This window comes from Microcaecilia unicolor, chromosome 5 (assembly GCF_901765095.1).
Source record: "Microcaecilia unicolor chromosome 5, aMicUni1.1, whole genome shotgun sequence".
NCBI lineage: Eukaryota > Metazoa > Chordata > Amphibia > Gymnophiona > Siphonopidae > Microcaecilia > Microcaecilia unicolor.
Genome location: NC_044035.1, coordinates 212,129,036 through 212,156,111, shown reverse-complemented (window position 1 = coordinate 212,156,111; position 27,076 = coordinate 212,129,036). Strand labels below are relative to the sequence as shown.

Genomic DNA, 27,076 nt, shown 5'->3' with positions numbered 1-27,076 from the left:
ACTCCCCGCCAGCCGACGTCTTCTCAGTCCTTCCTGCACTTCAATTTGTTTGCTGACGTCCTGCACGTAATTATACGTGCAGGACGTCAGACTCAGAGAACAGTTCTGTTCTCTGAGTCTGACGTCCTGCACGTACAACAAATTGAAGAGCGGGAAGCGACTAAGAAGAAGACGTCGGCTGGCGGGGAGTGGGATCCCCCGCCAGCAAAAGTAAAGGTAGGCTGCAGCGGCAGCGGGTTCGCGGCGGGAGGGGGGGCGGCAATGTCGGCGGTGGGGGGGGCGGCGCCGGGGGGAGGGCTAAAATGTGCCCCCTCCCCCCGGGCTCGGACCCCTCTCCCACGGAAGGCTGGCTACGCCCCTGCGCGGCGGGTCGCGGAAAACCGCCCAATTGGGCGGTAAAACCGCCCACCTGGCAACACTGGTCTCCCTGGCAACTCACCCCCACAGAGGAACATCTGACATCACTGTGACTCAACCAATCAGCTTGTCAGAGAAAGACAGGTTTTTTTTTCTCTGATCTGTTTAGAATCTTGGCTGCTCTCCCTCCCCCATAGAAGTTACTGCAAAACTTCCTATATAGAGAGTTTCAAAGTCAATTTTAACCTGACTTGTACCCAAAACAGCAAGGAACATTTTATAGTACACTCCCCACCAAATCATGGGTTATTCTTTGAAAAATAAAACCATATTTAAGAAACATCTCACACTTCACCTAACTCCATTAACAATTCCCAAACTAACTTTAAACCTTTTCCAGCCAGCAGCATCGACCAAAACCCTGGAACAGCCTCCCCAGAGCCCCAGGAAAAAAAACATTTAACATATGATACCATATATTACAATTCCTTCTTGATAAGGACATGAAGGCAAGCCTCTGTGAGGACATCAGGAACTCTCCTTGCTTTTTAGCCATCATCACAGAGCAGAGTCTCCAAGCAAAAATAAGAGCCCTGAAGGGTTATGTTGATTTGCTTCAAGTCCAAAATAGGATGGAAAGAACTATCCTTCTTGGGGACTGAAATGCAGATGGAATATCTTCCTTGTCCCCATTCTTCTGAGGTCACCAGCATTAACACTTCCATTTGAAGCAGCTGCTCCTGTGTCAACCTTACACCTTTCTACAGGTTACTATATAGGAGGTGGGGCCTAAGAGTAGGATGCACTCTAGTTCACTCTGGCCCCCATGCCTTCACAATGAGCTACTGCTGTTGCCTCAACTACTGGTGGTGAAAATATAAAGTCTGCAGGGCAGCAGACAGGGACATAGGTGTCTCTATTAGTCTGGAAGCCAATGATTGACAGAAAATCGGCAGTTACATTGGCTGGTTTCCTGATTCTAATAGCTCCTGGCCCCACCTACCTAAAATGAAAAGCTAAGTACCTCCATCTTCAAAAGCAGACAAAAGGTCAGTGATCAGAAGGCCATACACAAAAACTGAGTTGGGGAGCAGAAACCTAGTCACCTTTTCTAATAGGATTATTTTACACAAGCTCCGTGGCCTGGACCACATCCTGGTCATTGGAGGAGCCTGTTGACATTCAGGGGTCAGGGATGCAGGACACAAGTGCCTATACAATCCAGAAGTGAGCAGGTGGCCACTTATGGCTCTTCCCAGGTGCCATGGGGCCAGGCTCATAGTAAAAGCTGCAACTTGAGATTATGTGGCCCTGTAGCAGCAGGCAATTACATAAGATTAATGTACCTCCTGTTGCCAGGGAGGAAAGGGAGGACTGCATGCACACACAGTAGTCAGAAGTGAAGGAGGGTAGGGTAATTACATGGGGTATAGAGCTGGAATCCTGGCTGTTTGCGAGACTAGCGATCAGCAGAAAACTGGCAATACATTGACCATTTTTCTATCCTGCTGGCCATCAGTCTAAGAAAACTAGCCAGATTGGCCAAATACCAGCTGGTTAGCAACCCAACCTTTAGCAGGTCCACTGCCCTTTTCTCCAAAGTTGAAAAGGACATCCAGATCCAAACCAAACTGCTCCCTAATCCTCCAAAATAAAAGGGGTCTGACAGCCTGGAACCCTTCAACCCCCAATTCTTCCTAAGTGGAAAGGGGCTTTCAGACCTAAACGCCCTGTTCCCCTCAAAGTTATAAAGACCTTCCAAGACTTGATCCCCAAATATTAGGGAGCAGGGAAGTTAGGGTATGGATACTCTTTACAATTTCAAAGGGCATGGGAAAAACTGAGGCCCAGACAATCTTTACATACTTCACTAGGGGGAGAATGAGGGTGAAGGTGTGTTCTCTCTTAGCACAGAGAAAACTGAGTTGGATACTGTCACTATCCACATAGCTGGTGCTGGTCAGTGGTCTCTATGTACATTTAGCACCACTCTCTATATTGAGATAACAGTGCTGAATATATGTGGTCTTTTGAAACGTCATGGTCAGCATTTTAAACGTACACTAGCACTGGTTGAATACTGACCCACTTGTTTCGAGTTGATTTAGGAGGTAATTTTATAAAGCTATTCCCACTTGTAAAACAGCTTTTTTTCAAACTGTATACTAACAAGGTAGCACCCATTAGTAAATCTAGCCCTAAAGGCAGTGGACAATACATGGGTTAGTACACAGATCCCTGTATCGCACCTCATGAAATTTTCTGGAAAGACGAGTTGACAATAAAAATAAATATTCATGATCTAGTACAATTATTAATATACTAACACAACATATGCTCTAAGAATATATACTCTTCAAAACTCTCATTGGAGTAAAGTGAACCCACCAGCTGACCACTTATGTGGAAAAAAGTAATATATTAAAGTAAAAGGAGATCATCAGAAATTGTGTCACTACTTATCACATGTGACAGACTTAGCATTAAATGACTATACTGCTAAATGCAGAATATCATTTTCAAAGCTCATTGCCATCATCAATCTTCTTTAACTGTGCATGAAATAAGAAATGTGTAAACACGAAAATCAGTATGTATCAAAATAATAATAAGGATATTGGTGAAGTTCACAGTGAACTTCATCAATATCACAATTATTATTTTGCTTTGTTGTCCTATTTTGTTGGTGTTCTGGTACAAGTCACTACGAAGTAGAAGGGCAAGTGTAGAACTGGGGAGAAGTCAGTCTGCGCGTCAATATTTCTCTTGTTTTCCAGGCAGATGACCAGCAGATGAGGACAGTGCCACGACGAGGCGGAGACAGTCAAGACCGGAGACCTTGAAAGTGCACAGGCAGAAGGAGCCATAGCTAGAGGCAAGTTTTGAAAAGCTGGACATGGCGGGATTGGAATCCATGAGCCAGGTTCTAGAACTTGGGCGGGGATGTTGCAAGGGGACTGCACAAATGCCTGGAGGACTGTCTAAGAAGGAAAAGGTCCCAGGGAGGAGAAAGAAGGAAATACCAGTATGTGAACAATATGGGAAAGTAGGCCATGTTGTGGAGTGGTGTCGGGCAATGCCAGTATCTGAAGAAGAAATGGGAGACAGGGAGAAAGAATGGCATCCTACAGTCAGTTTGTGGGATGAGGTGGTAATGGCAAGCAAAAGGAAGCCCAGAGGCCATGAGAGTTCAGGGGTGATCCATTCCACAGATGCAGTAGTTTAGGCTTCATGATTAGGCCAGGAACCCAAGGGGAAAAAAAGGTGTCAGTAGGGAAGGGGGTCAGGAGGAGCCTGCTGTTGGGAGAGCACCTGAAGGCCCAAGGAATAGGAAGGCCAGAAGCATAGGAATGAGGGTGCTGGGCGGAAGGAAGTCCTAAACAGAAGGTCTGGGAATTCACCCTAAGTGTAAAGGTATCCAGATTATGGACTTCTGCACTTAGAAGAGAGCATCGGTTAGACTTTTCTGGTTAATGTCTGAATGGAGTCCTGAATCCTTTCAACTCTGAAGGGCTGGTGAATGGTCCAGGTGACAGGTACCAAGCACCTACCCCCACATTCCTAAGAAGTTGGCCTAAGGCATCATCACATAACAAAAAAATAATAATAATGGGGTAACTGGTACAGTTCACACTAAACTTCACCAGTATCACCATTATTATTATTTTCATACTCACTGATTTTGTTGTTATTTACACATTTCTTATTTCATGCATAGTTAAAGAAGATCAATGATGGCAATGTGAGAATGATTTTCTTCATTTAGCAGTATAGTCATTTAATGCTAAGCTTCATCACACATAGTAAGCAGTGATATCATTTCTGATTATTTTTTTGCCACATAAGTGGTCAGCTCATACAGTTCACTTTACTCCAAAGAGATTTTTGAAGAAAAGGTAATTGACTTTCTTTGTGATTTCGGTGTTATTTATTGAGGTAAGAATATATACACTATAAGCATATCAGGTACTCTGTGCCTAAGCCTTGCATGATGCACATAATCCATTAAAATTAGGGCTGCATTTTAATCACAGTTAATTCTGTGATTAATGAATTTAGGGGAGAAGTTATCAACATGGGCTACTATTATGTCGGGTTATTTTACCACAAGTTGTGCTATTTTAGCCACACAGGATCTCATTGACTAAAATGGGAACCTGTACTAAAATAGCATGACTTGTAGTAAAATAACCAATCTTAACAGTAGCCCATGCTAATAACTTCCCCTCTAAATTAGTGTTTCCTATGTCTGGCCCTGGAGTACCCCTTGCCAGTCAGGTTTTCAGGATATCCACAATGAATATGCATGAAAGAGATATGTATATAATGGAGGTACTGAATGCAAATCAAGTTAATACGTATTCAGTGTGGATATCCAGAAAAACTGACTGGCAAGGGGTACTTCAGGACTCTAAATCATTAATCGCAATTTAAAAAACTAAGCACAATTTTAAAAAAACTAATCACACTGCAGTGTCTCCTGTCTTCTCCAAACATCTGTTCTGCTCTCTTCCACTTCCAACCCTTGTCCTCGGTGCAATCCGACATCTTTCCCCCCAACCGCGATTCAACATCACCCATCCCCTGCCCCAGTTTACCTTAAAGGTGGTCTTCTATTGGTCCTTGCCAGTGGAAGCGTTGTACATATGCTGCCTGCTACTGGGTGTAAAGCTGTCCCTCTGACCTGTCCTACCCAGGCAGAAACAGGAAGTGATGTCAGAGGAGGTGGGATGGGCCATAGGGAAAGCTTTGGAGTAGGCCATAGGGAGCATATGTGCAACACTGCTACTCCAGGACCAGAAGAAGACCACCTTTAAGGTAGACCAGCGGGGGTACTAAGGGGCAGGGCAGATGCTGAACCCTGGGTGGGGGGGAAGAAGTGTGAGCCGCAGATCTGCAAGTAGAACTGAAGGCATAGGCATCTGAACGGGGGGAGCCACAGGTGCCATGGCACCCCAAAATATTTCTTACAACCATCAGCCGCTGCTCTACCTCCTTCTCCTGACTTCAGTGATCAGCAGAAAGCCGGAAGTTATAGGACAGATAACTTCTGACCATCTGCTAATTGTCACGTGATCTCTCCGCTCACTCTGCTTCTCAGCTCTGAGCTGCACTACAGCCATTGCAAGCCTTCCAAGTCAGTGTGGGAGAAGAAAGAAGAGGCAATGCTGGATGGGGGAGAAGAGAAGAGAGAACTGAGTTAATGCTGAACTGGTGAGAAGAGAAAGCCAGGTAATACTGGATGGGGAGAAGAGAAGAGAACCGGTGGAATGCTGAATGGGGGAGAAGAGAAGAGAGAGCCGGTGAATTGCTGAATGGGAGAGAGGAGAACAGAGAGATGGAGTAATGCTGGATGGGGAGAAAGAAAGAGGGGGGGGGGAGAGAGATGAAGTAATGCTGGATAGGGGGAGAAAAGAAGAGAGAACTGAGTTAATGCTGAACTGGGGAGCAGAGAAAGCCAGGTAATACTGGATGGGGAGAAGAGAAGAGAACCGGTGCAATGCTGAATGGGGGAGAAGAGAAGAGTGAGCCAGTGAATTGCTGAATGGGAGAGAGGAGGAGAGAGACGGAGTAATGCTGGATGGGGAGAGAGAGAGAGAGAGAGAGAGAGAGAGATGAAGTAATGCTGGAGAGGGAGAAGAAAAGAGCTGGTGCAATGCTGAGAAGAGAAAAGAAAAGAGAGCTGATACAATTCTGGATGAGGAAGGAGAGGGAGAGAGAGAGAGATACGGGGTAATGCTGGATAGGGGGAAGTGAGGGGGTAATGCTGGATGGGGAGAGAGGGGGGAATGTTGGATGGAGAGAGAGAGAGGGGGGAAATGCTGGATGGGGAGAGAGAGAGATGGGGTAATGCTAGATGGAGAGAGAGAGGGGGGTAATGCTGGATGGGGAGAGAGAGAGAGAAGGGATAGTGCTAGATGGAGTTAGAAAGCGAGGGGGTAATACTGGATGGGGAGAGAGATGGGGTAATGCTAGATGGAGAGAGAGATGGGGTAATGCTGGATGGAGAGAGAGAGAGAGAGATGGGGTAATGCTAGATGGAGAGAGAGGGAGGTAATGCTGGATGGGGAGAGAGAGAGAAGGGATAATGCTAGATGGAGAGAGAAAGAGAGGAGGTAATGCTAGATGGAGAGAGAGAGATGGGGTAATGCTGGATGGAGAGAGAGAAAAAAGAGAGACAGGGTAATGCTGGATTGGGAAGGAGACAGAGAGAGAGAGATGAGGTAATGCTGGATGGGGAACGAGAGAAAAAGAGAGACAGGGTAATGCTGGATGGGAAGCGAGAGAAAGAGAAAGATGGTGTAATGCTGGATGGGGAAGCAGAGAGAGATAGGATGATGCTGGATGGGGAAGGAGAGAGATGGGGAGATGCTGGATGGGGAAGGAAAGAGAGATGGGATAATGCTGGATGGGCGAGGAGATTGAGACAGAGAGAGAGATAGCATATGTTAGGTGGCAAGGTAAGAGAGGGAACAGTAAATGGAGGACTGGAAAATGAGAGATTCTGTTAGGGAAAGATATGGAAAGCTATAGGTAGATGCAGTGAAAAAGGGAGATTGGATAGTAAAAACAGATGAAATCTGAATGGCAAAGAAGCAGAAAAACAGAAGGAAGCTGAAAGAAAAAGATCAGTGTCAGATATGGATGTGTGGAAGAAGTAAAGAATACAGGAGGAGAGAGAAGAAGAACAAATCAACAGGAGACCCTGGAGAGCTAAGACAAGACAGGAAAGTAGGAACCAGAGTCTGGGATCTACAAGATTAGAAAATTTAAATGGCCAGACAACAAAGGTAGAATAAGGAATTTTATTTTAATTTAGGGTGAAGCAATGTGGTAGTGATCTTAGTCCACTTTAAATGTTCATACATTAAAATTAAAAAATAATAATAATAAACTGAAAATTTGGTGGTATCTTGTTATTGGACTAAAGACATTTTTTGACTAGCTTTCAGAGGCCAAAATCTCCTTCCTCATGTCAGGATTCTATCTAGTCTAGGTAGTCAAAAGTGTATTAAATTACTCCAATTAAAAAAGTATCCCCTTATTTTCCATTTTTATTAATTTTTAATTTAGTGAGTGGAAATATAAGTTTTTGAAATTTATATCTGCCATCTTTTTATTTTGAACAATACAGCGGGACATGCATCACTGTTTCTCTTTCTCCAGTGTTGCACTGTATGCAGAGTTTGACTTCCTGGAGGTTCAGTTTAATTTTTGTCTATATATTTCTATTTTTAGTTTATGGTTACTTATTCTGTACTTGGCGAGGGTCTGTTTGTATTTGGTGTGGTTAAAAAGGCACTGAATGTTTTTATAAGATTGATTTGTACTAATCCAGCTTATTTAGTTTTCCCAGTAGGTTTATTGATATTCTAGTGCTGCCATTTCCGAAGTAGGGCCTTGTTGTGTGACTCCTATTATGGTATAGTAGAATTGCCATATAGATCAAGTGTCTTTTGTAGAATTTTGTATTGATTCACAATATGTGTGTCATGTTTGTGACTGCTTTCCATGTGGGTGCTCTCCTTGCCCGCTGGTAGCCAGAACTGGTGGCTGCTATGGACTGTTTTCTGCTGTCTTCCATGTTCCAGACTTCAGAGAGTCCGGTCCGGATTTTCCAGGTTGCCAGACTTGCTCTGCTGGTTTGTCCTTGAACAGCAACCTTACTTGGCTGGTGATTACTGCAGCTGAGTGTCAGCTGCTGAGGGGCTTATTAGCTTCTGGGAGCCTTGCTTGCTTTGCCTTGGTATCAAAGGTCTTCCATGAGTTCCTGTTGGTTTGTTCGAGTTCCTGCTCTGAAAGTTTCCTGTGTGTTTGACCCTGCCTGTTCCTGGACATCTCTTGATTTCTGCCTGCCTAAAGACTCTGGTTAGTTTATGGATTACCCTTGTTAGCCACTTGTCTAGAGACTTTGCCTGGACCTGATTACTGCTTTTGGTAGCCACCTGCCTAGAGACTTTGCCTGGATGTGATTGTTTGCTGCCTACTATTAAAGTCTCTTCTAGTTATCCTGTGGTTCCTGCCTGTTATGTTCAACCTTGCTTTTTGCTTGGGTGATTTGCCTGCCGCTGCTGCTCCTCGGCAGTGGTCCAAGGGCTCACAAACCTAGTTGAGAACATGACAGAATACCAAGGCCATGAGCTCGGCAAGATCACCCTACCAGCTGGGGTTTCAGCCCAAGACTTTTTGCCCTGTTGTCCATCCGGGTTCCAACCCCGGTTCAGTTCCTGATTCCAGTTTGGATCCCAGGTCCAACCCAATTTTTGATCTGGATCCGTTTCTGACCCTCCAGGAGTACCGCATTAAACTTTTGTCTGATCCAGCTCTGAGGAATACTCCTGAAGCTGCAGCAGAGAGAAAGCGTCTCTGGGGCCCTGTTGTCCCTGGAAACCCAGTTTCTGCTATTGATCCCTCTACCAAGCTCTTCTTGTACCACGTCCAACTTCTCGCGGAGCCAGCCCTGCGGAATACTCCTGAAGCCCAAGCTGAAAGAAGGTGGCTGCCTGATTCCGGTCCAGTTTTTGATTCTGATGTTAGTTCCAGCCAACCTCTGAGTCCAGTTCGAGTGATGCTTCCAGCCAAGTCTCTGAGGCCAGGCCGGGTGGCGTGTCGTACCACGCCTCCAATTCCAGCCCAAGAAGCGCTTCCACTTAAGCCTCTGATTCCAGTCCAAGCGAAGCTTTTGACCGAGTTTTCAATTCCAGTCCAAGTAGCACTGTCACGCAAGCCTCTGATTCTAGTCCGAGCGAATCTTCTGACTGAGTCTCCAGTTCCAGTCCAGGAAGCACTTCCACTTGAGCCTCTGAGTCCTGTTCGAGGGACGCTTCTAATTGAGCCTCTGATTCCTGTTCGGGTGGTGCTTCTGGCCGAGCCTCTGGTCCCAGTTCAAGTGGCACGGCCAGTTAAGCCCCTGAGTCCAGTCCAAGGGACGCTTCTGACCGAGCCTCCGATGCCAGTTCGAGTGGCCCTGCTAGCCAGGCCGCTGCCGAGTTCCAGTGCCAATCGAGATGCTGAGTCCGGATCGAGTTGCAGTTCTGGCCAAGAGAATGCCGAGCCCACTCTGAGGTCGAGTTCCAGTCCAGAGGATGCTGAGTTCACTCCAGGTGCGAGTTTCAGCCAGGATGTTCCAGAGTCTGCACTGAATTCCAGCCAAGTGCTTGAGCCTGCTCTGAGATCCTGCCAAGCGCCGGAGTCTGCTCTGAGATCCTGTCAAGTGCCGGAGGCTGCTCTGAGTTCCAGTCAAGCTTCTGAGCCTGCACTGAGTTCCAGCCAAGTGCCTGAGTCTGCTCCGAGTTCGAGCTCCAGCCAAGCTGTTCCTGAGTCTGCTCCGAGTTTGAGCTCCAGCCCAGCGGTTCCTGAGTCTGCTCCGAGGTTGAGTTCCAGCCCAGCTGTTCCTGAGTCCGCTCCGAGTTTGAGTTCCAGCCCAGCTGTTCCTGAGTCTGCTCCGACTTCAAGTTCCAGCCAAGAACCTGAAGCCAGTCCGAGGTCCAGTATTGCTTCCAGTCCGAATTCCAGTCCAGCTACCCGTGGTCATGTTTTGAAACTCCTCCGTAGGTTTCACCACTGTTACCCATGGAGACCTGAATCTCCCCTGGAGAGTGGGGGGGCCTTGAGGAGGAGGTAATGTCATGTTTCTGACTGCTTTCCATGTGGGTGCTCTCCTCGCCCGCTGGTAGCCAAAACTGGTGGCTGCTATGGACTGGTTTCTGCTGTCTTCCATGTTCCAGACTTCAGAGAGTCCAGTCCGGATTTTCCAGGTTGCCAGACTTGCTCTGCTGGTTTGTCCTTGAACAGCAACCTTACTTGGCTGGTGATTGCTGCAGCTGACACTCAGCTGCTGAGGGGCTTATTAGCTTCTGGGAGCCTCTTGCTTGCTTTGCCTTGGTATCAAAGGTCTTCCATGAGTTCCTGTTGGTTTGTTCGAGTTCCTGCTCTGAAAGTTTCCTGTGTGTTTGACCCTGCCTGTTCCTGGACATCTCTTGATTTCTGCCTGCCTAAAGACTCTGGTTAGTTTATGGATTACCCTTGTTAGCCACTTGTCTAGAGACTTTGCTTGGACCTGATTACTGCTTTTGGTAGCCACTTGTCTAGAGACTTTGCCTGGACCTGATTACTGCTTTTGGTAGCCACCTGCCTAGAGACTTTGCCTGGATGTGATTGTTTGCTGCCTACTATTAAAGTCTCTTCTAGTTATCCTGTGGTTCCTGCCTGTTATATTCAACCTTGCTTTTTGCTTGGGTGATTTGCCTGCCGCTGCTGCTCCTCGGCAGTGGTCCAAGGGTTCACAAACCTAATTGCTGCGTTGAGAACGTGACAATGTGTGTGTGAGGGAGTCTATAAGACGCTGCTTCCCCTTAAGAACAAGGAAACCCAAGGATCTCATCCAAGAGGGGAGAGACACAAGTGGAGTAAAACCAGGAGGGCATGGTCCAGGAAGTATAAAAGGCCGGGCCAGAGCTAGGTTAAGGAGGTCCAGAGAGAAGCAGCGATACTCACTGCAGATACCTCCACCCTGAAGCTGAGAACCTGCAACCACCATGTTTAGGTAGGCCAAGTTGTTATATTACAGAACTAGTTTAAGCACTGATTTCTCTTTTCCTGTGAAGTGAACAGGAGCCCTTATCCAACACTTTCATAAATATTATTTGTTGTAACAGAACTTGCAGAGTGTGTGGCTTGTCTTACCTGGCCCCATGGCTCACCCTCGCTCATGTTACCACAATGTGATAGTGGATTTTAGATCTGGATTTAGCTCGTGCCTTTCTCTATAGTAGCTCAATGCAAATTAAATTCAGGTACAATAGGTGTTTTCATGTTCCTGGAGGACTTACGTTTTAAGTTTGTACCTAAGACAATGGAGAGTTGAGTGACATGTACAAGTGGCATTAGGAATTGAACCCTGACTTCCCTGCTTCTCACCCTGTTGCTCTAACCATTAAATACAGCTAATAAAGATAATGCATATTCCAAACATGTTTAGTAGTTCAACAATAAACTAAAGGCCAGCAGATTCGAAGCCTGGCGGTCATTGGCAACCTTCCAAAAACACTGGTAGGCAAACTATTTTATGGTTGCTAGTACCTACAGGATTTCTATTACAGTGCTGCTGAACACCACTGTTCTCGTGACTAACAGGAAGATGCCGGACTTAGGGGTAGTGCTGATTGTGAGACAAGTGTTAAAGTACCGGCATATAATTTCAGAAGGGAAAATTAGGTTCTTACCTTGGTAATTTTCTTTCCTTTAGTCACAGCAGATGAATCCATTAACTGATGGGTTGTATCCGCCTACCAGCAGGTGGAGATAGAGAACACTGACGGACCACAGTGACCCTTGGACAGCTAGCCCCATCTTCCTTCAGTATTTGAAATTTCCAAAGCAGAGTGAATAAGAAAGGTAACATAACATAAACTTTCCTCACAGCGAACAAACGCCCCAGAACCAGAGCAATAACCATACAAAGGAGGGACGAACTCAACCTCCTGCAATAGAACAGCATGTAGAAACTATAAGAACTCCTCCTGATGAGATGCAATATCTGCATGAAAGAACTGAACAAAAACACAAAGTCAGACAGGGAGGGATCATGGATTCATCTGCAGTGACTAAAGGAAAGAAAATTACCAAGGTAAGAACCTAATTTTCCCTTCCTTGTCATCAACAGCAGATGAATCCATTAACTGATGGGATGTACAAAAGCACTCCCTATGTAGGGTGGGAACAGGCAACTCCACGAGCCAGTACTTGCGCTCCAAAATGTGTGTCCTTCTTCTCTGCCACATCCAGCCTGTAATGCCGTACAAACGCGAGCTTAGAAGCCCAAGTAGCTGCACGACAGATCTCCTGAAGAGAAAGGACACCTGTTTCAGCCCTCGAAAAAGAAATCGCTCTCGTGGAATGTGCTTTAAACGCTTCAGGGGGAGCCCGCCCTGAAAGCAAATATGCAGAAAAGATGACTTCAATGAGCCAATGGGCTATAGTGGCCTTAGACACCGGGCACCCATGTCGAGGACCTGTCAACAAGACAAAAAGATGATCAGAAGTCCTGAAGTCATTTGACATCTGTAGATACTGCAACAGAGCCCTGCGGACATCCAAAAGATGTAATTGCCCAAAGGAATACGGAAAGTCCTCCCTAGAAAGGAAGGTAGGAAAATGGGCTGGTTTAGGTGAAACGCTGAAACCACCTTAAGCATAAAGGAAGGCACTGTACGTACCGTCACCCTGGACTCTGAAAATTGCAGAAAAGGGTCCCGACAGGAAAGCGCCTGAAGCTCAAATACGCGTCTAGCTGATATAATGGCCACCAAAAAGACTGTCTTGAGAGTCACATCCTTCTCAGACGCTCGCTTAAGAGGCTCAAAAGGAGAACGCTGGAGAGCCTTCAACATCAGCCCCAGGTTCCAGGCTGGACAAGGCAACTGCACGGGAGGGCAGAGCCGAAGCTCCCCTCTGAGAAATTGGGCAATGTCCAGATGAGCAGCAAGGGACAAGCCAGAGACTTTCTCTTGGTAGCATGCCAACGCTGCCACTTGCACCCGAAGGGAATTGTAAGCCAGGCCTTTTTGTAAGCCATCCTGCAAAAAGTCCAGGACCAGCGAGACCGTAGCCCGCGTGGGTGTGACCTCTTTCGAGGCACACCACTCCTCAAACCTATGCCATATCCGAGCATAGGCTGTGGAAATAGACCGCTTGCGGGCCTGCAAGAGAGTGGAGATGACCTTGTTAGAGTAGCCCTTATCTCTGAATTGCGCCCTCTCAAGAGCCAGGCCGTAAGATCAAATCGGCAGGGATCCTCCAAAGTCACCGGGCCTTGACCCAACAGGTTCAGAACCTGAGGCAAAGGAAGTGGAGCCTCCACCATCATTCGATGGAGATCCGCATACCGTGGACGCCTTGGCCAATCTGGAGCGATGAGAATCACCAATCCTCGGTGTAGTCGAATCCACAGGAGGACTCGCCCTATCAAGGGCCAAGGAGAGAACACATACAAGAGGCCCGGGGGCCAGGGTTGAGCCAGCGCATCCAACTCCGCCGAGTGAGGTTCTGTCCTTCTGCTGAAAAAGCGAGGAACTTTGGCGTTTGCACTTGACGCCATAAGATCCATTCCAGGAGTCCCCCATTTGGCACAAATCTGAAGAAACACTTCTTCTGCCAGTTCCCATTCCAACAGGTCGATTTGATGCCTGCTGAGAAAATCGGCTTGCACATTGCTCTGACCTGCTATGTGAGCTGCTGACAGAAGCTCGGCCCAGTGGCAAATCTGAGCGGCCTCCGTGGCCAGGGCCCTGCACTGAGTGCCGGCCTGACGACTGATGTAGGCCACTGCTGTCGTGTTGTCTGACAGAACCCGGACAGCAAGCCCCTTCAGAATCTTGTGGAAGGCCATAAGAGCCTGGAATATCGCTCTCAGTTCCAAGCGATTGATGGACCACCCCGCTTCCATGGGTGTCCACTGACCCTGAGCATAGCTTCCCTGGCAATGTGCTCCCCAACTCAAAAGGCTGGCATCCGTTATCACCAGGCACCAAGAAGGAAGCGCGAGCGGCATCCCTCATCGCAGCATCCTGTCGGAGAGCCACCAATCCATACTGTGCCGGGCCACAGGGAGCCACGTGAGTCTGCGTTGATATTCCTGGGAAATCGGAGACCATTGATGGAGAAGGGCAATCTGCAGTGGCCTCATATGCGCTCTTGCCCAGGGGACCACCTCCAAGGTGGCCGTCATCGACCCCAGCAGCTGGACAAAGTCCCAAGCTCGAGGTCGAGGTTCCACAGGAACAGACGGACCTGATTCTGAAGCTTGCACCTCCTGTGGTCGGAGAGAAAGACAAACCCCGAAGCTGTGTCGAACCGGACCCCCAAATACTCGAGATACTGAGAGGGGGTCAGGTGACTTTTGAGTATATTGACCACCCAGCCCAGAGTCTGCAGGACTGTCACCACTCTGGCTGTGGCAAGACGACTTTCGTCTGCCGAATCCGCTCTGATGAGTCAGTCATCGAGATAAGGGTGAACCTCTGATACCCTCTCGCCTGAGAAAGGCAGCTACCAACACATTACCTTGGAAAAGGTACAGGGAGCTGTGGCTAGGCCGAAAGGCAAGGCCCGAAACTGAAAATGCTGGCCCAACATCGCAAACTGGAGGAAACCGCTGGTGTGGGGGCCAAATAGGAATGTGCAAGTAAGCTTCCCTGAGGTCCAAAGATGTAAGAAACTCTCCTGGCTGAACCGCCGCAATGACAAAGCGCAGGGTTTCCATGCAGAAGTGTCTCACTCTTAAAGCCTCGTTGACTTGTCATAAGTTGAGGATCGGTCTGAAAGACCTGCCTTTTCGAGGGACCACAAAATAAATGGAGTAGCAACTGCAGCTGCGTTTGGCGGGAGGCACCGGGATCACCGCTCCCAGGTGCAGCAAGACTTGCAAGGTCTCCTCTACTGCCGCCCATTTGATGGCAGTGCCGCATCGGGACTCCAAAAACACGTCTCTCACTGGGGCACCGAATTCCAATTGGTAACCTTCTCTGATCAGGTCCAGGACCCACTGATCCGAAGAAAGAGGGAAAGAGGGAAAGACGTCCTCCTACTGCAGGAATAGAGGAGTGGACCGGCGTCCCATCATTGTGGAGCACGCCCCTGAACTCCTGGCCGGGACCCGGCCGCTGCGGAATGTTTGTCCAAGCGAAAGGAGTTCCTCTGCTGAAAATGGGCACGTTGAGAATACCCAGCAGAGCGCCCCGGGTGATACCTGCGAGCTTCACGGAAGCGAGGTCTAGAAGAGGAGGGAAACACAGGACCGTTGGAAGAAGGCCTCAGCCTATCCTCAGGTAACCGCTGGGGCTTAGAATCCTCTAGGTCTTTAACAATCTTCTCCAAATCCTCCCCAAATAACAGGAGGCCCCGAAAGGGTAACCTCACCAGCCTTTGCTTAGAGGCCATGTAAGCCACCCAATGCCGCAGCCAAAGAAGGCGGCGGGCAGAAACTGCCACACACATCTGCTTAGCCGAAGCTCTGACCAGATCATAAAGGGCGTCAGCCAAAAATGACAGGGCCAACTCCATCTGCGGGGCAACCTCAAAGAGGGATCCCGCACCCTCCGCGGGCTGCTCCATCACTTGTTCTAACCAGGAAAGACAGGCGCGCGCTGCATAGGAACTGCAAATAGACGCCCTTAAGGCAAGGCCCGATATTTCAAAGGACCGCTTCAACGCGGATTCTAGCCGCCAGTCCTGCATGTCTTTCAAAGCGACCCCTCCCTCTACTGGGAGAGTGGTCTTTTTTGTCACAACCGTGACTAAGGTGTCCACTTTAGGCATCCCAAAAAGGGCCAAGTGGACCTTACTCAGAGGATAAAGCTGACCCATAGCCCTGGCCACTTTCAAAGGCCCATCGGGGTCAGACCATTGAGCTGAAATAAGCTCGTGGATGGAGTCATGCACAGGAAAGGTCTGCGTAGGCTTCTTAGTACTCGCCATCCTAAGATTAACAGAGGAGGCCTCGCCTTCAGCAGGATCATCAATCGAGAGGGCCTGCAAGGCGTCAGCAATGAGAGCTGGCAGCTCATCGCGGTGGAAAATCCGAACCGCATTGGGATTATCCAAATCCAGTGGCAAACAGGCACCCTCTTCGGGGCATCAACACCCGGAGGGAACCCAGGATGCAACGCAGTGTCAGACACCTGCGGCAGAGCTCTTTTCAGTATGAAGGCCTTATGCATCAGTAACACAAACTCAGGGGAGAAAATCTCACCCTGGCCCTCTGTCCCCGAATTAGGTGAAACGGAGGTTGGAGCTCCTCTGGCAGCCTCGAAACGAGGTGTCCCCCTGCACTCAGACTCCTCCACCATCGTGGGGGTCGAGGCATGCGGCGCTTCCAAAATGGCGCCCGCTGCCAGCTCCATCGAGCAGGAAGAATCATCGCTCACCATGCTCGTACTAGCTTGAGCGTCTAAGGAGCAAGTACTGCAAAGCCCCGCTGCTGCCTGCACTTACCACAGCGGGAGCAGCGCTTAACTCCTTCAGCAGCCATTGCCTGACTGGACGGAAATATAGCAATAAAATGGCGGCTTCGCACCAAAACTTACCCCGTTCGGAACGCTGTCCACAGGAACCTCCCCGGAGGAGCTGGGCATCACTCTCACCTCAGAAGACCGAGTCAACGAGCTCCAGTCAAGCGGCACTGAGCCAGAATCTCTGGAGAAAGCCTCAGAACAGCCATGCAGTAAAAGCGTGCTCTTTTTTTTTTAAATGCTGTGAGGAAAGTTGGAGGCAGGCAGCAACAGAGGGACTCCGGGAGGAAGGGGGAATGGGTAAGGCAGGGAAAGGGTGAACCTATATGCCTTTAAAGTGGGCACCACCAGCCACAACACCTCTGCTCAACTTGCAAAGCACAGGAGCCACCCCAGGCAGAAATCCAGAAGCTGATCAAGCTACGTCCACACCTGCTGGGAGATAGAGAAATACTGAAGGCAGATGGGGCTAGCCGTCCTAGGGTCACTGTGGTTCTTCAGTGTTCTCTATCTCCACCTGCTGGTAGGCAGATACAACCCATCAGTTAATGGATTCATCTGCTGTTGATGACAAGGAACACTGTAAATATTGGATGGCGAGCTTGGAGACCCTGCCTCTTGCCTCAGGCAGGCACACAACTTGTAAAAGTGGCCAAGGCAACACCCTGTCCCACAGTAACTTAGATTTCGATCTTACATTCAATTCAACCTGCATGTAGAGCTGTCTTTCTAGCCAGGAATATTGAGTAGCAAATAAGATTCACGCCCGGGATACAATGTGCTTATACATTTTAGTTGAAGATATCAACAAAAGTTTATTAAGTTCAGTGTTTTAAATACAGATTTTTTTTGGTGGAGGGAGGATTCTAGCAGTATTAAATAACATTATGGACAAATGAAGCACAGTACAGAAAAATAAACCATGCCTTTTTTCCCCAAGTGAGGTAGATAATGGACTACCATGAATATTTGATTTAATAGGAGCTGTCTTTCTAGCCAGGAATATTGAGTAGCAAATAAGATTCACGCCCGGGATACAATGTGCTTATACATTTTAGTTGAAGATATCAACAAAAGTTTATTAAGTTCAGTGTTTTAAATACAGATTTTTTTGGTGGAGGGGGGATTCTAGCAGTATTAAAATAACATTATGGACAAATGAGCACAGTACAGAAAAATAAACCATGCCTTTTTTTCCCCAAGTGAGGTAGATAATGGACTACCATGAATATTTGATTTAATAGGACTTTACAAAGTAGTTTATATTTTTGTTCACTTTAAAAGATGAGGGTAGAAGAATTTTTTTAAACCCTCTACTGATAGACTTAATATATATAAACAGAGCATGGTGGGGGAAGGCTGGGGAAAGTGTGAGCATCAGTGGTACTAGGGTCTAGGGTGGAGCTGGGGGCAGAGCTTGGGCACCCCCAAAGAAAAAGGCATACTGCTGCCCCTGACTAGAGGGGGTCACTGATGAAAGCTATGACAGAGGCAGTGAGCTCCAGAAGCCACGAGAAGAGCTTAATGCTACTCACCACTGAGTTTGTGTTGCTGCTCATGGGTGTGGAGGGGAGGGAGAGAGAGGTGCTGGACAATGGGAGGGAGGAAGGAGAGAGAGAGAGAGAGAAAGAGAATGAGAATGGACCACAGGAAAGAAGAGAGATAATGGACCTGGGGGAAGAGGAGAATGTTGAGAAAGGGAGAGAATGTTGGATCTGGAGGTGGGAAGAAGGGAGATTATCAGTCCTTTGGGGAAGGGAAGGGGGGTGAGATTTGATATACCACCTTTCTGTGGTTACTATCAAAGTAGTTTACATATTATGTACAGGTACTTATTTTGTACCTGGGGCAATGCAGGGTTATATGACCTGCCTGCAGTTACAATGAGCTACAGTGAGAAATAAATAACATCCTTTAATTGTGCGATTAATCACGATTAAAAATGTTAATCAAACTGCAGCCCTAATTAAAATATAACATACTTTATTTATCAAAGGAACAATAACTTCTTACATTTTGGGGATCATACGATTAAAGTTTCCACTTTCACTGCATCCCCACACAGTATATTTTATACTGTACTCATTCCTCCTTACTACCCACCTTTAATCGCGATTGGATGGAATTGTTACGCTGGGCTTCTCGTTTCCGATAGTATCCAAGACCCTCCAACTGGTCTGGGCGGTAGAAAATCCCAGAAGCCCATTTTAAGGCAGCCCCCCTCGCTAACTTTTCTGCCTTCTCTAATTCTGGCCACTTCTCATCTGTAGGTAAAGGAACATAAGTCAACAGAAGCAACACCAGGAGACACAAGAGAAAGACTCTGATGTCTGTGCTTTGATTTGAAAGCAAACATATTGGAACATGTTTTGTGCTCTGACAGTTGAAAAATCGTGAAATAAGTGATAAACTGGGAACATGTTGGAACATAGGGAGGAAATCAACAAAAAGCAAAAGAACTAAGTCCCTCACAAGGCACAAAAGTAAAAAAACACACAGTGAAGATGACATCAAAAGAAAAATGAACTAGATGAAGTAGATAACTCAGTACAGCTTTAATGAAAACATCCACAGACTCGACACAAATCGTGTTTCGGACACATGGGCCTACCTCAGGAGTCTTAGAGCAGGATAAATTTCAATTACTCACCTTCACAAATCTCATGCTGTAATCTAATGCACCTTTAAAAGAACACAGATCATGCATTAGTAGTCGGTTCACTGCTTACTCGAGTAAGTGAAATTCATCCTGCTCTAAGACTCCTGAGACAAGCTGTGTGGCCGAAACACGATTCATGTTGAGTCTTTGGATGTTTTCATTAAAGCTGTGCTGATTTATCTACTTCATCTAGTTCATTTTTCTTTTTGTATCACCTTCACTGTGTGTTTTTTACTTTTGAACATAGGGAGGGTAATTTTCAAAGCAATTTCCAGAGATAAGCTTGTAGAAAGCTTGTAGAAATGGGCTTTTCCATTACCTAGCTCCCCACTATTCCAGAACTTGTGGGATAGTTGTGTCCATCAACCAGCAGGTGGAGATAGAGAACTGAAAACTGAGCTGAGACATATCTCTCTTGGCATTCAGTCTAGCTCCTCAGTATTTTTTTTCTGTCTCCAGCAGGTGGATGGACACACTTTTCAGTCTCTGGTTCTAAGTGATTTGCTCCTGGTCCAGTTGAGCTATTCGGGTGGCTTGAGTCTGCAGAATCATATCTGGAAGGCTTCAGATCCCTGTCTCTGGTGCCCTGTGAATTTACTTCTCCCATTTCCTATGGAGCTCTCCTTTCCAGCACAACAACCTTAAAAAAAAAAAAAAGAAGGAAAGAGGTTTGCAGGAGAGCATGGGTCAGAATTTCAGTCGAGCCTTTCTCATTTGTGGTAAGACTAGTGGAGACTGAGAGCATGGGGGGAACAACGACAAACAGAGTCCAAATCCCCCGTAAAAAAACAAAAAACAACAAGAACGGAAGATGTACCGAAACACGGACCGTGTAGGGTCTTAATAAATGAATTTGGCTTTTTTACATGTGTGATTTTAGTTTGGTCTTTCTGTACATCTTCCAGCATGGGGGGAACAGCCAGCAGTGATAAGTCCGACTAAAGCTTGACTTAGAACCGCTTGGAAGGTTGCAGTTCTACTTTGTGTAGGGAAGGGATTCTGACTCACAGCTTGGGACATATTGTGCTGCGCTGGTGACAGTCGGAGTGAATGGCGTCTCTCGCAGAGGCAGTTAAGCGATGTTCCTGCTGTGGGATCCACCAGCCAGCATCAAGGTGTTACAGTGTATGCAAGCCGAGAATCCTGCAGGATGCATAGGAAATGGTTGGCAGTAGCACATCTTTGGATTTGCTGCATCATCCGAATATGCCGGGGTCTTCGGTCTCTCCAGCAAGGCCAGTAGGCAGTTTGATGCAGACGAGCGTAGGAACGGGCTGACTGGCAGTGAGGAGCAGTCTCTGGTGGATCATAGCCACCAATTTACAGTCTCAGGGTAAGACAAAGCATTTTGTTTTCTCTGGAGTTTATATTGCTTTTACACAAGGCCTTTACTGAAGCAAGGATAGTCGGAGTTATTACAAGGTGCTTCAGTTTTTCACCCCACTACCCCTCTGGTTTCTAAGAGATTTTGTTTATACCTCCAGGAGCAGGCAGATGAGACTGTCTCTGTTTCTCCCTCCATATCTGATGTGGCTCGGTCCATTCAGAGGAGCCATCATTGAAGGAACCGTTAGAGGAGGGGGATGATTCAAAAGTTCTAAGGTTTTTTTCATAAAAAGGAGCTCAGTACTCTTATTTCTGAGGCACTGGCAGACCTTTCCATTGAGGAGCCTTCTGCTTCAGCATAAGCAGTTCCATTTTCTTCGGTAATGAGGGGGCTTAGAGGACCTTTTAAGGCCTTCTTCATGCATCCAGACATTCAGGACCTGATTACAGTAGTATGGATCTCACTGGAAGCGGGGCTGAGAGTGGGAAGAGCCATGGCTCACCTCTACCCGTTAGTTCCAGAGGAGAAAGATAAATTGAATCTTCCCAGGGTGGACTTCCTGATTATGGCAGTGACTAAGAAGACCACTTTAACGGTGGAAAGGGACATTGCCCTAAAAGACCTACAGGATAAGCTAGAAGGTTCACTGAAATAAGCCCTTGAAATGGCCTCTTTGGACCTTCAAGCAAGAGCATGCCTGAAGTGGCATCAGAAGTCAGCAACACAAGACAGATGCCTGGAAGCGGGGTTGGCCTACTTGGCAAATGCTATGACATGTTAAGGGTTATGGCCCACAATATGTCTTTGGCTGTCATGCTACGTCAGCAACTCTGGTTGCGGCATTGGGCAGCGGATGCAGCGTCAAAGTCATATCTAGTTAAACTGCCCTTTTAGGGCAAGTGGCTATTTGGAGAAGATCTCAGTAACTTGATGAAAAAACTGGGGAAAACTAAGCCACAGTTGTTGCTGGTGGATAAGCCGAAAGCCTCTGGTCGTCCACCTTCAGGGCAGGGCCGGTCCTAGGGTCTCTGGCGCCCCCCTGCAGACTATGAGTTGGTGCCCGCGCACCCCCCCTCCGGCACCCGTGCACCCCCGCACCCCCACCCCCAGCATCTCCTTTCTCTCTTCTCCCACCCTGCCCCTGTCCAGCAATTCTCCTTCGCCCCCATCCCCCGCTGCCCTTGGTGCTTTAAATCTTTAATTTACCTCCTTCCCATCAGCCGCGTCATTTGAAAGCCTTGCCCCATCTCTAGCCTTCCCTCCCTTCGTGAGTTCGTTCTGCAGTCCCGCCCTCGAGGAAATGACGTCAGAAGGCGGGACTGCAGAACGAACTCACGAAGGGAGGGAAGGCTAGAGACGGGGCAGGGCTTTCAAATGATGCGGCTGCTGGAACTGAGGTAAATTAAAGATTTAAAGCACCAAGGGCGGCGCGGTATGGCGGCACAGCGGCGCGGTATGGTGGCACAGCGGCGTCCTTGAAGGCAGGCGCCCCCCCCTGCAGCGCTTACCCCGCTTACCGGGTTTGACCGGCCGTGCTTCAGGGCGCTCTCGATCTTGATTTCAAGACAGCAGATGGTACCGGCCTGGTCATCTGCGATATGGTCAGAAGCCTTGCTTTCAGGCAGAGCGCCCCAATGCCTCCAGAGCTTCGCAATGATGCGAAGCTGGTCCACTCTTCTCTTCCTCCAGTGGGAGAACGTCTTCAGGAGTTTCAGCAGGAGTGAATCAAAATCATGTCAAACCAGTGGGTTCTGGATATTCTTACAGAAGTTTTCAAATTGGAGTTCTACCACCCAGTCGCTCCTTGTAGTCTGCTTGTCAAAAGGGAACCAAGGCGATCGAGGATCAGTCCACCGTAGATTCCTTGCTGGCACTTTGAGCCATTATTCCAGTTTCCCAGGTTGAACAGGGACAAGACAGATACTCCATCTACTTTATTGTCTCAAAGAAGGAAAGCAGCTTTCATCTGTTCTTAGATCTCAAAGGTCTAAACTGCTGCCTCCGACTGTACCACTCGCATGGACACACTAAGAGCAGTCATAGCCTCAGTTCAAGCGGGAGAATTTCTCATCACCCTCAGTCTCAAGGAGATGTACTTTCATATACCCATATGGTTGCTGCATCAGAGGTTTCTAGGTTTTGAGGAGCTGGGCTATCACTTCCATTTCAGGGTTTTGCCCTTCAGTCTCATCACGTCTCCAAGAACCTTTACCAAAGTTATAATGGTGGGGGCCTCCTTTCAGTGCCAGGAAATAAGAGTTCACCCATACCTCGACTAGCTCATTCACGATCATCCTATTCAGATAAAGTTGTCCATCTTCTGCAGTCATTGGGTTGGGTGATCAATTTTGAGAAAAGCAGATTAACTTCACCGCAGACACTGGAGTATCTGGGCATTCTATCCGACACAGCATGGGAGAGGATCTTCCTCATGGGGCACAGGAGGTCAAAACTGATTCAACAGTTTAATCCTCTCCTCAGTCAAGGCAGGCCCAGGCTCTGGGACTACATCCAGGTTCTGGAGTTAATGACGATGGTGACAGAAGTGGTGCCATGGGCAAGGGCTCATACATGGCCATTTCAGGAATCTCTTCTCAGCCATTGGTCTCCAGTGTCACAGAAGTAAGACTTTCATCTTCCTTGGATGCTGGTTGCTAGACAGTGTATGTAGTAGTGTCAGAGCTCCCTTTCCGATAACACAGTGGGAGGTGCTGAGAACGAATGCCAACAAGTTGGGTTGGGTAGCTCATTACAAGTTCCATCTGGCAAGGGGCACATGGATGAAACAGGAAACTTAGTGGTCGATAAAATCTGCTCTCTTTCTGATGTGGGCCCAATACAAGTTTTTTCTGACAATGCGACAGTGGTGGCTTATATCAACCAACAAGGCAGGACTTGCAGCTGTTTGATGGCAGTGTAGGCGGCCTCCCTCATGAGTTGGGCGGAGAAAATTCTTCTCTGCTTTTCGGCAGCTCACATTGCTGGGTCTTTGAATATGGAGGTTGGCTTTCTCAGCAGGCACTCCTTGGATCTGGGAGAATGAGAACTATCCAACCAGAGTTTTCAGCTGATAGTAGACTGATGGGCCTCCTTTTGAGCCACTCGGGAAGGCCTCCTTGAAAGATCTTACACTAAAGACAGCATTCTTGGTGGCTGTTCCATTGGCACATAGGGTTTCTGAGCTTTAGGCTCTAAATTGTCAGGATCCATTTCTTCACTTTTTGAAGATGGGTTCTCCCTGCAAACATTCCTTCCTTTTTTCCAATTGTGATATCAGTATTTCATCTCAACCAACCTGTGAGAATGAAGAGGCTCAGTATTTTTCCTTGAAGCTTCTCAATGTGTGCAGAGTCCTCATTAGATACCTGGAAGTCACAAATTGGTTTTGCAAATCGGACAGACTGTGCTTTTTGATAAACAGAGGCTTAGCCTCATAGCTTCCAAGCCCACAATTGCTAGATGGATGAAGGAGACTATCATGTCAGCTTATTTACTTGCAAGGAAGCTGACTCCTCAGGCCTTGAAGCTCATTCTACGAGGTGTAGAGCAACATCTTTGGCGGAGACTACCTTACTATCTCCAGCAGACATTTGCAAGACGGTGATGTGGTCAATGCTGCATGCCTTTTGCCAATCACTAGAGTGGATATTGCAGCGCACTCAGAAGCCAGTTTTGGGGCTTCGGTCCACACACAGTGCCAGGATTCCATCCACTCCAGGGATTGCTTTTGAACACCTCACAGGTTCTGGAATAATGGGAAGCTACGTAACGGAAGAAGAAATAAGGTCTTACCATTTTCTTTCCATTAGTCCTTTCCACTATTCCAGAGGCCTGCCCAAGGTTTCTGTCACCTTGCATGATGCTTCTTGCATATCTCTTGTTCTCTAGAAATTGTCCATAGATAAGAGAGATCCACACGTTTGCTCATCTGGTTAGTGTTAAGTTAGCGAGTCGTTTAAAGTTGTTGTGTTTATTCTGAGTTTCTCCATACTGCTTGTCTACATAAATAATGAGAAGCTGAACCGGATGCCAAAAGAGATATGTCTCAGCTCAGTTTTCAGTTCTCTATCTCCACCTGCTGGTTGATGGACACAACTATCCCACAGGTTCTGGAATTGTGGGAAAAGACTAATAGAAAGAAAATGATCAGGTAAGACCTAATTTCTCCTTATATAATTTCCTGCTTTCTTAGGAGCCAAAATTTCAAAATGGTTTGGGGAGCCATAGTATAAATTTCTCCTCCTAGGACATCAATAGAAATCAAACAAAATAAAACATGGAAAAGAAAATAAGATGATACCTTTTTTATTGGACATAACTTAATACATTGTGTCCAATAAAAAAGGTATCATCTTATTTTCTTTTCCATGTTTTATTTTGTTTGATTTCTATTGATAACCTTAAGAGTGGACTAACACGGCTACCACACTCCTCCTAGGACACAATTGAAGGAGTTTGTTCACTGTACCCATAGAGCTGGTTTCTATGCCTGTACTGTATATAGTATGTATGTAGTTCCAAATCCCGACCCCAGGAAGGCTTTCTCTTACTTGTACCTAGAATAAAATAATCAGAAATCACTTAGCAGTATTTTGGTTTAGGTCCAGCACATGAAATGCTACAAACAAAGTGGTCTGTGTCTCCCTATTCAGAGCCCAACCCACCTGCTGCTGTGCAGTGTATACCTCTCAGTGAGTCAGCAAAGTGCTGCATCAAAAAAAGTTCTCTACGTATCACCAGAACTGATACAGTCTGATCAAACAATTTTCAGTTGATTTAACTCTCAAATTCCACTAGAATATAACTTTCCTTTGGTAAATAAATCTAAATATTCCCAATAATTATAGCAGTTTCATCAATGTAAAATGCAAATTTATAACCAGTTGGGAGACTAAGTTTTTGGGTTTTGCCTAGGACTGGCAGAACCTTTCCACAAAGTTAGAATGCTACAGGACCAGGAGCAGTTAGAAAAGCCTATCCTCTATCAGAGCTAGACAGGAAAGGAAAGAGGGTATTTTGTTGTTGTTGTTCTTTTTGTCTTTTTTGGAGGGGGCAGGGTTAGAAGACAGAGAAGTGCACCACAATACAGATTCACAGGACAAATTAATTAAGCAATAATTTCACGTATGTGTGCTAATGCAAAACAATTTATATATCCCTACTCCACAGGAAAATAAATCTTATAAAGAACTTTCTCATATAAGAAATGTGTCACAGTACAGAACACCAGCTTAAAATATTAATTCATCATGCCATTATGAAATTGTTAAAATGTTATCCCAAATCTGCTACATGGAATAACCTTTTTCAAAAAAATAAAGAAACAATCCATGCCCAATTGGTTTTGTCACAGGAAAGAAACAGTTCCAGGTGATCACACACCAAAGATTATGCAGAGGTGTGGAGGAGTAGGGTAGTGGTTAGTGCTACAGAGTTTGAACCTAGGTAACTGACATCAAGTCCCACTGCAGTTCTTCTTGACTCAGGGCTAGTCACTTAAACCAACATTGCCCAGGGTACAAATAGGTACCTATATATACCATGTTTTAAAACAGTTTTGATGTAGTTGCAACACACACACACACAAACACACACGCGCCATATATCAGGTCCAAATTCCCTTCCCTTCCAATTTTTAATTTCTAGACACAAGACATAAATATCATTAATGTGTAGTATTGTATAATAATGTAAAAATCTCCTTTCATCTTAAAAAAATTTGGTCTTAATTTGTAACATGTTGTAGTCTCTGTGCAGCATAAATAATGTGTAGGAATAAATTTTCACCCCCACAAGACTAAAATGTTAACACCTGTCACCTTCCACAACAACAAAAACATTTGATTGATAGACTGAAATCTTCTTATATCTTCAACAATTGAAAATGCATTAACAATTAAAATAAACGGTAACCCTATAGTCCCAGTACATATTGCTGATTATTCTCATAGCACTCATACTTAAAGTCCCAAAGCAGGCAGTGTAATCTTTAAAATATTAGTGCTTTGAGAAAAAGGAAATATATATTTTTCTTAGAATGTTTTCCACTCAGCCAGCAGTGGCATATCTTGCAGAGCTCTAATGGTGACAAACAAACATGGGCCATGTTGGAAAAGTCATAAGACAATATGAATATTCTCTTAGTCAAGTTTGTTATAGCTGTCAGGTGGATTCAGAGCATAGAACCACATGTCAGATATGCATATCAATTAGTAATGTGCAGTAACTCACCCTTCTGAAGAAACTCCTAAAATCAAGTACCAAACAGTTTGCAGTGTTCCCAATGGATGTAGCAGTACAAAGTTTGGGTTCTGCAAAGTGCAGGCGATTGGAACAACTTCCAATAAATTTTCAAATAAATCAATGTAGGTTATTTAGCCTATTAAACGCCTGCAATGCAATAGTATCTCCTATATCCAACAAAGTCCTCCAGAGACTGAATTCTTAAGAAATATTGCACATTTTTACATAGAGCAGTTCAGTAATCCTCAAACCCCCACTGTAAGACTGTGGCTGATGAGATAGGTAAACTGCATTGGAGCCAAGCTGACACCAGATGCAGGCAGATGTTTGCTTACTTGATAGCAGGACAAAGAAAAAAAGTTACAGGAATCATCACTGTGATTGGAAGAGTTAAGAAGCTAAGGAACGCTATCAGATAGGTGTGAAACACTGGTGCCAGACTATGGTTGTCAGACCATGAGTGAAGCACCAAATCCTGAA

The 27,076-nt window shown here is 46.4% G+C and overlaps 1 protein-coding gene across 1 annotated transcript in view; it reads right to left on the bottom strand.

The window, feature by feature from the left end:
* EXOC3L1 (exocyst complex component 3 like 1) overlaps window positions 1-27,076 on the bottom strand; it is a 434,251-nt gene that overhangs the window by 325,571 nt on the left and 81,604 nt on the right. The window contains exon 2 of the mRNA XM_030203745.1: window positions 18,471-18,631. Within this exon, the coding sequence (XP_030059605.1) occupies window positions 18,471-18,631 (161 nt within the window). The remainder of the gene's footprint in view (window positions 1-18,470; window positions 18,632-27,076) is intronic.